The 14,276-nt window shown below is 36.0% G+C and overlaps 3 protein-coding genes across 3 annotated transcripts; 1 reads left to right on the top strand and 2 right to left on the bottom strand.

Moving 5' to 3' along the window:
- Nucleotides 1-1,066: 1,066 nt before the first annotated feature.
- LOC140967123 (oligopeptide transporter 7-like) lies at nt 1,067-5,272 on the bottom strand. Its single transcript, XM_073427524.1, has 7 exons — nt 5,054-5,272; nt 4,490-4,983; nt 4,284-4,381; nt 3,048-3,617; nt 2,563-2,818; nt 2,291-2,473; nt 1,067-1,802 (listed from the first exon to the last, which is right to left on the bottom strand). Exons 1-7 carry the CDS (start codon nt 5,088-5,090, stop codon nt 1,194-1,196), a joined length of 2,247 nt encoding a protein of 748 aa, XP_073283625.1. The 5' UTR covers nt 5,091-5,272; the 3' UTR covers nt 1,067-1,193.
- Nucleotides 5,273-7,488: 2,216 nt separating this feature from the next.
- Nucleotides 7,489-9,177, top strand: LOC140967151 (probable methyltransferase At1g29790). Its single transcript, XM_073427564.1, has one exon. The coding sequence runs from the start codon at nt 7,742-7,744 to the stop codon at nt 9,131-9,133; it is 1,392 nt and encodes a 463-aa protein (XP_073283665.1). The 5' UTR covers nt 7,489-7,741; the 3' UTR covers nt 9,134-9,177.
- Nucleotides 9,178-9,537: 360 nt separating this feature from the next.
- Nucleotides 9,538-13,731, bottom strand: LOC140967132 (plant UBX domain-containing protein 10-like). The gene is made up of 4 exons (XM_073427541.1): nt 12,773-13,731; nt 11,027-11,197; nt 10,687-10,890; nt 9,538-9,929 (listed from the first exon to the last, which is right to left on the bottom strand). Exons 1-4 carry the CDS (start codon nt 13,565-13,567, stop codon nt 9,702-9,704), a joined length of 1,398 nt encoding a protein of 465 aa, XP_073283642.1. The 5' UTR covers nt 13,568-13,731; the 3' UTR covers nt 9,538-9,701.
- Nucleotides 13,732-14,276: the final 545 nt, after the last annotated feature.

The following is a 14,276-nucleotide window of genomic DNA, read 5'->3' as shown; positions in this document are numbered from 1 at the left end:
TATTATTTTTTATGCTAAGAATATTACTTTTTGTGAATATCAGTAGGGTTGACCCGTCTCACAGATAAAGATTCGTGAGACCGTCTCACAGATAAAGATTCGTGAGCCCGTCTCACAAAAAACCTACTCAATCATATGATACACTATCTCTTTCTCATTTCCCCAACAAAAGCAACATATGTTTTTACTTGGTATTAGAATATAATTTGAAACAACATAAAAAAACAATTCGCAGAAATTTATTGATTATGAAGTGGAAAAAATAAATTAAGATAAACTAAGTGATACAATACAAATTATATCACAACAAAAACAAATCACAATTGCATAAATTGTTACGGCTTGGCTACGAAACTACTCAATTGGAACTTGGAATAGCTAAAAGTTAGGTTATAACCTCATATTTCAACGTCACATTGTCCACGTTTGTTGTAGTTCGATTGTTCTTTCAACGGGAAATTGGACTTAACTACCCAGCCGCCGTTTTTTTTTTGTGTTCAGTCCCTGGGTACTTTTTTAGTACCACATTTTCACATGAAGTGTACCACTTTTCCACATGAAGTGTACCACAATTTGTATGACATAGTACCACAATTTTGTGGGTAGGGAGTGAACCCAAATAAATGTTTTGGTTAGGGATTTTTCACCAACTTCCCCTTCTTTCAACCTCACAATTTAGATTAAATTAAATACCATATTTTATTTTCACGAAGAAAATATAATCTGAACAACGACTGCAAATCATGAATCGGACTTTGAAAACGAAGGAAATTGAGACAAAAGCAACAGACTTACCAACAAACGACCCAATTCCGTAATCTCCGTGCTTCGATTTGGTGTGGTTCGACCTAGGGTTCTTCAATTTGGGAAAAATTGGAAACATATCATGTAATATAGATCGGATCTTTAACAAGGAGATGACAGGAGAGACCGAAATAGGTAACATTATGAAACATTTAGAATTAATTTGACGAAGGCATAAAAGGGATAAAAAAAAAAAAAATTAGTCATTCAATTCAAACATTAAGGTGGTGTAATTCGGGAGTAAAGGAGGTGGAAAGGAGAATGGATGAATTTGATCTTCCATTATGGAATTAATTTTGACTGTCTTTACAACACCAAAGTTTCTGTGCAAAAAAATGAAAGTCCAATTTGACAAATGCAGACTTTATTATTCACAAACCCCTTCGATGCTAATATACAACGGGGCACCCTTCGTAAACTATCCCTTTTGCTGTAGGGCACGCTGCATACGGGCACCCATCAAGATCATTTCCCCACCAATCAAGTCCAATGTTCTCAAGTCCCAAGCACATGTACAACAGAACTCCCATGAAGGCCAATCCAGCATCCAACGCACCCGAAAGAACGTAATTGTGTCGTTGCCACAAGTCCGGCCTGTATCTGTACACTACATAACCAGACAAAAATCCCACAATTATCCAAGTTATGTAATTCACAGCTGTTGCCGGAGGCATGTTCCCAGTGGCACCAATCAAGACGGGCATGTTAATGAGTCGGATCCATTCGTGATTTGGAAAGGTTTTTGAAGCGAACCACACTAACAGAGGAGCTATGGCTCCACCGAGGAAAAACCAGTTTACCATTTTGTATGTTCCTTGATCTCCAAAGATCTTTCGAGGGCCGATCAATCCCCATATCACAGAAGCATCGTAGAATACGTGGTCACCGGGGCAAGTCCACACACTGTTAGTGGTCTTGTCACATATGCTTGGAATGGTTTCCATTAGCCACCATGCTGTTCCCAAGTACACGAAGGCAGCTATAACGGTGCCCACAACCTGGAAATACGTTATTTTTTCCCAGTTAATGCACATTTGAACATAATGAAACCATCGATATAACAAATATAAAATAGAGAATTTGTCCTTGTAATCGTTGAACATAAATATGCAACACAAATCTTTTAAATCTTATAGTAATATTAATGCGTATCATATAGATAACTATACATGCTATGAGGACGATGCCGCTCATACATTCTGTCATTCCCCTATTAACAATTGCTAATCCAATCCTTGAGATCAAAGAAGTGCCTCGTCTCTATTAATGTACCAATTAAAATATCCAACTTTTGAAACTGTGCTAAAAGATAGTTGGAGGTGAGGGTGGAAATAAAGTTTTTGAAATCGGTCCGATAGTCCAAGCATCAAATTTGATTATTCTTCTGCATTAGCAGCCACATGTATCGAGGGAGGCTGGAGAGGACTGCTAACCCTACTCAACCCCTCTGTATTTACCCCTATACACAATTTTGGATCATATTTACCTGTGCCATGAACATAGTCCTTGGTGGGATCTTCATGTAATGTCCAAGCTTGAAGTCTTGAAGAAAAGTAATAGCTTGTGTCATACTTATGTAACCATAAACCTTGAAGCACATGTTGGCAACCGGATATCCAGGATATATGTACCCAATTATGTACTCGGTTATGATGTTCAAACCGGGTGACTGTCATTTTTGCAAAAAGTATGCCTCTGTAAGTTGCGAAAATTTACTCCAAAGGTTCAATAAATGAAAGGAAAAGAAAGAAGACTCGCCTGGTTGGTGATAGCAGTAATAATCCCGATTGGTAGGGTAAAGAAAATGGCGATTACGCAGGCTAGGATGACTCCCCACCATGGAAGCTGAAGTTGTTCGTTGTAGTATTCACAGGCAAACATAGTTAAAGCTATATTTGCCGCAAGAATGCACCAAAACCACCATTCCGGTACTTGCCTATACTTGTTCATCAGTTTTGCGTGTATGTCCATTTTGTTTTCCTTAAAGCTTGATCTGCTTTGCTCCCATATTTCCCTAAAATAACGCAATCCATGATCCAAACCGCGATTTAGCAAAAAGATCACGCATGCATTCTTACACAATCTAGATAAGATTAAAAAGAAAAGATTTATATTGGGAAAATCAAGTTTTGACACCGCATATATTAAATTTATTGTATAATCCCACCTCATATGTTGATGTTTAGCATAATATAGAAATAGATTTTCCTAGTGCATTTTTTTGGCAGCCGAATATTAAGTACCTTCCATGGAATAGAAGCACATGCACAACTGTAGCGGTGAGTGCAGCAAATCCAACACCATATGTCATGGCAAAAAAAGTGCTGAGATGAAGAGGGCCTAGGCGCATATATGCCTCCGTGTCCAAATGGAAATTCGAGTCGATTATGTTAGATATGTTGTATACTTGTCCGGACGAGGTGAAGAGACCATCGGAGAATATTGGAAAGGTTTTAGCATCATAAATGTTGAACCAATAGCTAAGGGGAGTGACAACATACATAACAAAGAAGTAGCCAACGGCCACATTGGCTGTGGCAAACCATGGGCTTGCTAGTGGACTTCCAAGATATGATGAAATAGTGGACCAATCTAGCCCGATAGCTCCTAACCCAAGTCCTTGTAGACCCGACCCAAGTTGTTGGGCTAGAACTGATTGAGGAAAGATCCAACATATCCATGAGAGGGAGGTAAGCATTTCAAACAAATAGCCAGGGAATATGTAGTAAGCAAAACTGCAGATGAATGCTATGATGAAGAATTGAGTTCGAGTTATGCCGCCCTTAGGTCGTTCTTCGGCCTCATGAAGAGCCCTGTCACAATGTTAAAATTTTGAATCAGATTCTCCAACATTTGGTGGGGGATTTAGACAAAAAAAATTAGTGTATCTGGATTCCATTTGTTTGTTATTTCTGTTAAAAATAACAAATATATGCTTCAAGAGGTTAAATGAAAACATTGGGTATTTCGATACCTTTTTTTTTATGATACCTTTTGAATTACAATATCTTTTAATCAATATAACCCATACCTACAACTAGAATTTGATGAAAAAATGGTGTCAAATTATGTGATGTCTACGTTTTTGAATCATATGTGAGATATAATAACAAGAATGGAATATGATTGTATATTTTGGAAACGAGGAAGTACTGAATTGAAAATGCATTTTAGGCAATATTAGGCAAAAGTAAGACAATCACTTTTTTCATTTAAAACCTTGAACAAATTTAAAGTGAAAACACGACGGCATCTTTTTCACTAAAAAACCCTTTTGTGTTTGGACATAAGGATTAGATCTGGACCTCGAGAACTTGTTGAATTAAATATAAATGACAACAATTTTTATCTTTACAATTATTTCTGGTAACCATCTATTTTCGGTAATTAAAGTACAATGGTTGTTGATGTATGACTTTCTTAGTAATTTTTTCGTTGGCATACTTTCTTGGTAAATTTTAAGAATGCAGTAAACTCGCCTGAAGAGTGAAACCTGCACTAAATTGGCTGGCCACCACATTGCTGCTGGTTCCACTAGATACCTTCTAAATATGCCAGCCCATCCAAATCCCAGTACCTACCATTCAACACCCAATCATGCAACTCATCACATTTAATTATAATATTTACAAATTAACCATAAGTACTCATACGTAATAGAGGAATGAAAATCCTATGTAAATACCTGTGTTGTGATGACAACAAGGAGGGAAACAAAGAAGGTGAGGTGCTGCTTATAGAAAATCTTAACAGCAGTCACAACATGGATTGCATACACGGTTCCGGCCCCTGAATTCGCAAATATGGTGATAAGGACATGCTCCTTCATGTTGAACGGCCCCGGATTCAGCGTGAATTCCCATCTCTTCCCTTTGAAGAACACACGATCCGTGATCTTTGCAGCCATCAGTTGGCCTAATGGCACCACAGCGATCTGAGCCGAGATGGCCGTGATGGACAATGGCTCCTTTCTGTACCAGAAGAACTGGTTAAGGAATGATAGAAGAACACAAGAAAGTGTGCCTAAGAACCACATTCTGAAAGTGAGAACTGGGAGGGAAGGATCATCTGTTGTTGAAACCGTGAGGGCCACTTGTGGGATTGGTGAGTTTTCTTCTTCCGATTCCGAGTATTGATACAAGCTGGATGAAGGGTCGTTGCTCTCCTCTTTTTTTGATGCTGCAGGTTACAAGATTCTTGGTTAAAAGTCCTTCAAGATCATGTGTCTATTATCGAAAGAAAGACTTACTTAAGAGAGGATGAGTTATTTGATCGGAGAACTCCATTTTCTGTCGAATTCTTGAAAGGATAAGTGCTGCAAATATGTATGGTGGAATCTGTTTCAAATCATGAATCTTCTCAGTATTTGGAAAGAATCAGATATTTAACATTGATAAATGACAAAACTGATACAAGGGTAGACTGGTTTGGTTAGGTAGATAGTTTGAATACAAATCAATCATACATAGGTTAGTTGGATCCACACTCAATGTTTTGTAATGAGAACTTAATTCCTATTGTTCAATTATTTTGTCTTAAATCTACTATTTACATCTCATATTAACTTAATTTTTTTAAAATGTTAAGTTACATTATTTTATCTTTTACTATTTTTTTAAAAAAAATAACTTGATTACTCCAATACTTTGTATTCTATATCATATCATTATGATAAAAAAAAAACAATTAATGAAAATAAATAAATTTTTAGTCATCATTCATTCTTGCTGAAACATTCGTCTTTAAATATTTCAACGTAACACTTTTAGTTCTTAAATTTTAAAAATATACACATTAAAAAATGATTCATAATTAGTCCTCAACATTAATTTTATGGTTAAACGTAATTGTAGGGACTAATTTGTGATATTTATTAAATTCTAGGTCAAAAATTAATATTTAAATTAGTCACTATAAATATTATAGGAAAATTAAAGACCATAAATAATCACATATCTACCTTACAAAAATATTTATTTTTATTATATATAAATAAAAATTTATTATATATTTTTATTTAAAAAAGCTATATTTAAGAAAATTATATTTTAATACTCTTGAATTTAAAAAATGTGTTCTTTTTTTTTTGTCTCTAAATTATAACAATTTAGTCCTTACCATTATATTTAACCATAAAATTAACAATGATGACTAATTTTGTTATGTTTTCAAAAGTTTAAAAACTAAAAGTGTTGAGTTAAAATTTTTAGCCCACAATGAATATATTGTTTGCATGATTAAAACATGCATATATATATAGTAGAATATCCCAATTACAACTATTTATGTGGGTATTAATAATATCATGAAATCAAGTTTTAAAAAAATAAATATATGGATGTAATAAATTTCTCATTTAATTTAAAAAATTTTTTTGTACGAAGAGTCCTTATGATGTTACATTGTTTTCATGTAATAAAAATATGGGTCGTTAATTATGTCTGCGTACTGCTGCGCAATTTATTTGGGGCATGGGGGTGGGGTACAGTGGCGGAGCCACATACAATATAAAAACACGAGTCTTTTTCGTCCATTTCTTCGAGTGAATTAATTGGGAGTGGCCTTCACTCATGCATTTATTGGTGTGTAAGAAAATATTGTTTTTTTCTCCTAGCATTTATCACAAAATATATAAATTAAAATAATGAAAAAATAAATTTGTGTCGAAATGTGGACAAATTATTTAGATCGAAACAATGTAAAAGGAAAAAAAATAAAAATAAAAATGTGTGTATATCTAAAACTTTTGCCCTTTAATTTGAATCATAGACGACACGGACGTAAATTTTTTTAAAAAGATTTAAGTCACGTAAGGATGTGCCTTATATTCATTCACATATGAGTCGTGGAGCTCAAATCATAAAATTTAAGTAACATTATTTAACTACCTCGATAGGTTCATTTACACCTCCTCGACTCAATTTTTTAGAATGTCGGTACATGGTACATGGAAATTCTTCCGAATTAAAAAAGTTGATGTAACTCTTATTTTTCTTATTTTTTTATTATTATTGATGTTATATTAAAAACCACATCGAAATATTTATGATTGATGCATTTGCACGTAACATTGTTGATACACTTATGAAGTTTTTGTCATGATCATTGTTTGATAAGCATCGTGAAACAATAAGTTTGAGATCTATGAATGGTTGATTATAGGACAAGTGAGAGATTATAGAGTAGATGTTCAGTAAGTCAATTTATGACTTAAGATTTATTAATTCTTATGTAAAAACAATTTTTATTTTAATATTTTGTTGAATTATGACATTTACTGTATCTGTATATTCATATAAACTGCATGAATAAAGCTCTCCAATATATTATATGTGGATATGTCACTCTTGTCAATTATACCAAAAACCAAAATGGATACACTCGTCTACTTTGGAGAGTACAAGAAAGGTAAGGGTCATTGTTAAATCTGGAGCCCCCAATTGCATTTGGGTGGGGGCTCATTTGAAAATGTTTTCCCCACTTTGGAATTATAATAACATATATTTGAATTGAATCTGAACCAGTCATAATCCAAACTCATTTGGCGCAATATCAGCCCAGATTCATGCACCGGTCAACGTCCATAAATTCCATAAAAATTATTTTTACTACTCCATGTGTGTCTTGCATGTAAATTAATAGTAGCACATTAATCGATAGTCGCCGTATTTTCTTGCTGAATTTTTGGTCCCTTTCACGAGTTATCCAGCGATTTCTCTCTAAAACAATGGTCACTACTTGTATATGATTGTGATCGAAGTTTTTCCAGCTATGAATTAAGTGCGAGAGAGACTTGTTCCAAGGCAATTTCTATTTTAAATTATTTCATCTTGGTTTTTGCACGACAAAGTCATTGTTTGAATTTAGAGTATATATCTTCAAATTTCACATTTTCCCCATTTTATGGTTCTGTAGTATTTTGGGTTTGGGAAAAAGAATGGCGTCGTGTTTTCCTTCTTGTAGAATAGGAAGAATAATGGGTTGGGTTCAAGTTGTGCTAGGAGGTCTTGTTATAATCGTGAGCTTATCGACACTGGGTAAGCTCTACTCTGCAGGAATTTTCTTACACAGTGACCATGTGTGTCCCCATCTCTATGATGTTAAGCATGTAGTGCTTCAAGAAATCGATTTCAGAGCTCTAGCAGCTCGAGTAGATGAAGTGCTTAACAAGATGGAAAGCCTCCAAGAGAATCTTGAATCAGCCGTGCATCGAATGAATAACAACAAAGGCAGTATTTCAAGTTTGGAGTACAAGGAGTTCTTGGAAGACGAGGTGATTAGGCCAATCTATAGAGCCTACATTGCTCTCAGGCAAATTCGTTTCCCGAAAATCGAAGGGAGCGAAAACATTACTATAAAAGAGGATCCTTTGATCAATACTTTCGTAGTCGAGGAGATTCGGAAGTACATAACACCTAAAGGGAATAGGTTGGGCAATATCAACATATATGGATCCGATAAGGTCTACAACACGATAGGGCATGCTTGCGTGCTTATGAAGAAAGAATTGGAAGAGTATATGGATTATGATGTTGGATCTTATTGTAAAGATGATTGGAACTTGGGTCAAAAGCTTATGGTTCACGGGTGTGATCCACTGCCACGAAGACGTTGCTTGACACGAGCCTCTAAACTATACTTGAGACCTTATTCGATCAACGAGTCACTTTGGAGGATACCAGAGGGAAGAAATGTGCGGTGGAGTAATTATCAGTGCAGAAACTTTGAGTGCTTATCTAGCAAGAATCCAAAACGAGGTTATTCAAAGTGCACCGGATGCTTCGAAATGGACAAGGAAAAACTCAAGTGGATTACAAACACTACCCTTCCTATAGATTTCTTGATCCAAGATGTTTTGTCAATCAAACCGGGTGAGATACGAATCGGTTTGGATTTTGGTATAGGCACAGGGACATTTGCAGCACGAATGAGAGAGCAAAACGTGACCATAGTTTCTACAGCCTTAAACTTAGGAGCCCCTTTTAGTGAAACCATTGCTTTAAGAGGCTTGATCCATTTATATCTGACATTGAACCAACGCCTACCGTTCTTTGATAACACGATGGACTTGATTCACACTGCAGGCTTTATGGATGGATGGCTCGACTTACAGCTGTTAGATTTCATCTTGTTCGACTGGGATCGTGTTTTGAGGCCAGGTGGATTGCTATGGATCGATAGGTTCTTCTGTAAAAGGAAAGACTTGGATGAGTACATGTATATGTTTTTGCAGTTTAGATATAGGAAACACAAGTGGGCCATTGCTCCCAAATCTAAGGATGAAGTTTTTCTTTCAGCTTTGCTGGAGAAGCCTCCTAGATCACTTTAAATAACATGTTAATGCAATAATGATTCTTCCTCTTCTCGTTTTGTCCCCATTATTAATTATCAATTAACTTATTTTACACGGTATCATATAATTTCATTCGCATACAAAATCAAATTTTATTCTACCGGTGCATTCATGTATATCAATGATTATTGATAGATAGAATAGAGATGAGATACAAGTGTTCCGCTTTCATAGGAATGAATCTTCCATTAAGTGTTCAGCAGAAAGGGTCTGTTAATAGATTCGATTGTCTAATTTGAGCAATGTTTACTCCACGAGACTGTTGAATTTGTGCGATCACACAAAGTTGTTGTCTACTTGCGCACTTGAGGGTAATACCCAAAAGGCATTTAACCCATCAAATTGCAAATTTTTCCTCGAATTGATGAGGATATTCGAAATCCCAATTTAAGAATTGTCATTGACGAACATTTGCACTAGAAACAATAATGTCACATTTCATCATGCTGAATCTGTCTTCGAATTTATGTCAATATTACAAGATTTCCTACCACAAAAAGCATGGATTTCTTGATCACGCCTCAATACATGCTTTCTAGCTTCATTAGTTCAACTCCACAAAAAGACTCGCCTGAGGATGTAATCCTGCTTCTTTAAGTGATAAAGCAAGTTTCTCCGGCCCGTATTGTATACGAGGAAAGTTGGAGACTAGCCTGTAGCTGTCAACTTCCAAACAGCCTAAAGAATCAACATAGTCATACAGAGACTGTATTGTTGACGTACAATGAAACCTCCTATCTTTTCGCTCTCCAGAAGGAAAACGAACCAAAACCTGAAAAGAGACAATAGGTGTCAAATACATAGGCCGTAGCAGAGAACACCTAAACCCTGTTGGGTTCTAGGACCATTGATCTAAGTTTTGCAATCCCTTCCCGTCTCTCTGTGACACAACATTAATTATCTTCTCACCCTCCCGTTATCACCAAATGTCAACCGACACCGTTCTCTGGAAATGTATCAACGCTAACAGATAAGCTTTCACTTTTTTTGAAAATGACAGGGACCAAAGCCACAGCTAGCATGCTACTCATAGTAAAAGTCACTAGTGTGAGCACGCAAGAATGAAGATGATCACTGATTACGGAAATGGAGAAGGGATTCCTGCCTATTTATTTGATTTGTTTTTCGGTTTTCATTACCTTTGGTGGGACAAAACAATTAAATACTCGTGAATTTCTTACAATCTCCTTTCTTCAACTATGCTTAGCAACCAAGCACTTTTAGACTCCTCGTGGGACACCAAGTCTCCTACTAAACAATAAACACAGATTTTGTTGGGAAGATTTGAAATGGTTTGAAGAAACATCGATTACCTTTTTATTAGTCAAAGACTCAAAATACAGCCGAGATTTTGTCCAATCACGGTAATATTGGGATTAAATGGGCTGGTAATGTGATAAAATAACTTGCTGTAGCCTTTAAAATAAACTTTAACAGACCATAATTAAAATTTGGGATTAACTTAAGCATACGCATCTCAGTACTCCAGTACAACTAATTAAAAGAAACACTCTAGAACATGGGCTTACTTGAGTAACATCAGGCCCTTTCTCTGGTTCTGCGCCTAGTGATAAACATTTATCCTCCCGCATCTTAGCTAGTGCAGCTTCTTTCGCAGCAGCTTCCTGCAATCTTTTTTCACGGGCTACCTCTTCCTCCTTCCTTTTCCTCTCAGCTTCAGCAGCTTCACGTTCCAGTCTTTCTTGCTCCTCTTTCCTCTGGCGCTCCCTAGCCTAACAAAGAACATCAAAGAAAGTTAAAGAGATGTATTCTACAGGACAACATTTTAAGGGACAACAAAGGAACATTACTGATGGCTTCAGCAAAGTTGACCTAAATTAAGAATGACCAAATTACAGTACGACATACTTGATCAGTCTCAAGTGCTGCTCGATAAGCAGCATCCTGTTCCTCTCTTAGACGCATATTGTTTCTTCTTTCTTCGGCTTCGAGCCTGGCTGAAACAAGAACAGAAGCACTTTCTTCAAGCACTCTCTGCAACATTGTCACCATTTCTTCAGGAGATTTAGGCCCCTCGATCTAAGCAATTAATGAAAAAAGAACTTAATGAGAACACAACATAAAACCCAAATTTTCAGACGGAGCCCAGTGAGAAAAACAAGCATCTCAGAAAATAGCATATTGGGCTGCGCAATGGAAATTCTCATAAAAAAATAAGAAAAACTTTTATATGTAGGACTCATTTAAAATCTTAATATTCCTCCCCTTTCCATTTTAGTTATTCCATTCAAACTTCACGAAGGAAAGAACCTTACAAGGATATTGACAATTGAAAAGGTAACAACAAACGCATGCACCGCAACAGATTAAAACCATTTAATCGATAAAGAAAGGTTCGTGGGACACTGATTACCTGGATATTGACAATTGAAAAGGCAACAAAAAATGCATGAACTACAACAGATTATAAAACCATTTAATAGATAAAGAAAGGCTCGTGGGACAACGAACTATATCATAGAGAATAGAATAAAATTTCTTCAGGAACAGCTTGACTAAATATTTTCCTTAGAGCTCAGTTTTCTAAAGCTGGCAATAAGGTATAATAAAATCCAGCAGTGACTGCAACAAGAGGTCAACCAAAGGATATACTATAGATAAAAGTAAAATAACAACTTGATAAAACTCTTTCTTGTCTTTACAGATTAAGAAATTAGCAAAACAGAATGAAACCACAAGAACAACGTTAGAACAAGGATATGTAACAGTGATCACAAGTCTCATGTTCTCAGTCAAACATCATGATGGACAAGAACATTAGCCAAAAGAAATCAAGATATGAGAAGAAAGTTAAATGCAAAATAAATCAATATATCACCAATATGGACCATTTCATATTTATTCCTTAAATTATGCCCTATACTCGAGAGAGTTTATTTATCAAATATGATTAATAACACATAAGGAAACATGGAATTTCTTCCTTCAAATAAATTAAAAAGTTACAGGAAAAAGGGGCGTATCTACAACGGAAAAAAGTATATAAGTGCGAATATTGCTGAAGCAGAAATTCCAAATAATAGTTGACCTATAGCACCAGCAGAAAAGAGTGCTAGATATGTAAAATCAAAATTTCAAAGCTAGTCTTCATGAAATGCATTTGACAATGATCCAGATATTTCCACCTCTAAATCCATTTGAAACAATTCAAAAAGGGAATGCCAACATAAGACCACAAGACTAAGAAACGCCTCCCTCTGGAGAGAGGGGAAACAAACTTTTGACCAGTTATGCAATGATAAAGATATTACCAACTGAATACCATTTAAATCACAAACATGGGGGACAAATAAGGGGCTGAGTTTTGATGTTACACCAAGTCCACAACCAAAAGTTATCAAGATTTAGAAAATCAGTGAAGATTCATCGAGCATAAAATTAGAAACATCGTTTTTGCAAAAAAATCAATAACCCAGTAACATCTCCTGCATTCAACGTCAGTATCTCTAAACAAAAGCCTAAAGACATAGCAACAATAAAATTTTCACTCAAAACTCAAGGTTGTTAAATTAACACATAACTAAATTTGGGCTGTCCTCCTATATCCTAGAACATTGATACATATTTTTCTTCTTATACAGGCCACATTTATACCTGCTGCAGCAATGCAATCCTCTGATTTGTTGCAGCCATAACCACAGCGCAAAAGGGAAACCTGGATGCCTTCAGACTATTGCTCATCTTGAACCCTTCGCTAGCCTTAACACTTCCACCCCACGCCACAAAATTCTCGTTCACAAACGCCACAAATACATCATTACACAAAGTATTCTCACAGAAAACTGGGGTGTCTTGGTGATCTGGCGAGTGCAAGTATACAAATAATAGCTTATATTCCTGCCTAGACCTTTGCAATGCGTCCATGAAACTGTCGGCCAAGAAATTGGGACGCGCACTCCCATAATTCCTTTCAAATCTCGATACAAAATCCACGGCCTCCGCTGCAGACTGAGACACCGAAACCGGAGGAGTGGATCCTAACCGCGCGGGGACGTAGAGGCCGATCATGCCGAGTGAGTATGACAAAACACCACCTGCTGCCCAGATACCGAAGCCAATTGCGCCGGATATCAACCCTAGGCTACTGGAAACGATGGAAAAAGGGAGCGTGATCAATTTCCAAGCGAGTCCAGGGGGCTGATTGTTATTGCCGCTGGGTGGAAGTACTAAGCCTATATCTTGGGACTCTCGATCTGCTGTTGTGGTAGGGGAGACAGCAGTGTCGGTGGCGTCAGGGGCGAAGGGCCGGTGGTCTTCTGTGGCGGTGATGGAGGAGATGGCTAATTCAAGGTCCCAGCCATGAGCCGTTAGGATTTCAGTGCACAAATCGGTATCATCGATGCCGGTGATTGCCTGAAAATACGCCAGTTTATCAGAGACATCCCCCATCTCTCGGATATTATCACGTCTGAGTCAAACCGATTTGGGACGAATGGTGAAATTAGGGCTCGTTGAAGTAGTTGAATTGGCTGAAATTATTATCGAAACGGGGTTTTGTGTTCATCGCCAAATATGAATACATCATTTTAGTTATTTGGTCAGATAAAGAGAAGAGCCGACTATATATATAATTCTCTCATTTTATGTAGTGTTCAAACTGCATTTTTGCTTCTACACGGGTTGCTCTGTGATTTTGATAATTAAATTTTATTGGAAATTTGATATGATACTTACAGTAATCATAAACTTTACATATATATCACGTCCAAAATAAATTAAAATTATAAAAAAAAAAAACAAATCAAAATTGAAATATAACATAGATTATCAAAATTACAAATATAAGTTATTAAATAAATTTTTTGTTACAAATAGTGTAGCCAATAGATCAACTAATTTAAAAAATATTCACCAAGAATTGTACAAAATTAGTAAGTTCATTCACGAGAAACGTATATTGCTTTGTAATAATATGAGTGTTATTTTGTTTTAATAAAATAGTAGACTAATTGTATAGTCTTCTAACCAAATAACTGAGAAAAATGTTACAAACACGTCCATATATCTTTATATATAAATAAGGTTTTGTGCTAGAGGCAAATTATAATAATAATAATAATACCTACTTATATTTATTTGACATAAACAAATAAAAAAT

Source organism: Primulina huaijiensis, unplaced genomic scaffold (assembly GCF_012295235.1).
Source record: "Primulina huaijiensis isolate GDHJ02 unplaced genomic scaffold, ASM1229523v2 scaffold23605, whole genome shotgun sequence".
Lineage (NCBI taxonomy): Eukaryota > Viridiplantae > Streptophyta > Magnoliopsida > Lamiales > Gesneriaceae > Primulina > Primulina huaijiensis.
This window is presented reverse-complemented; position numbering and strand designations above follow the sequence as displayed.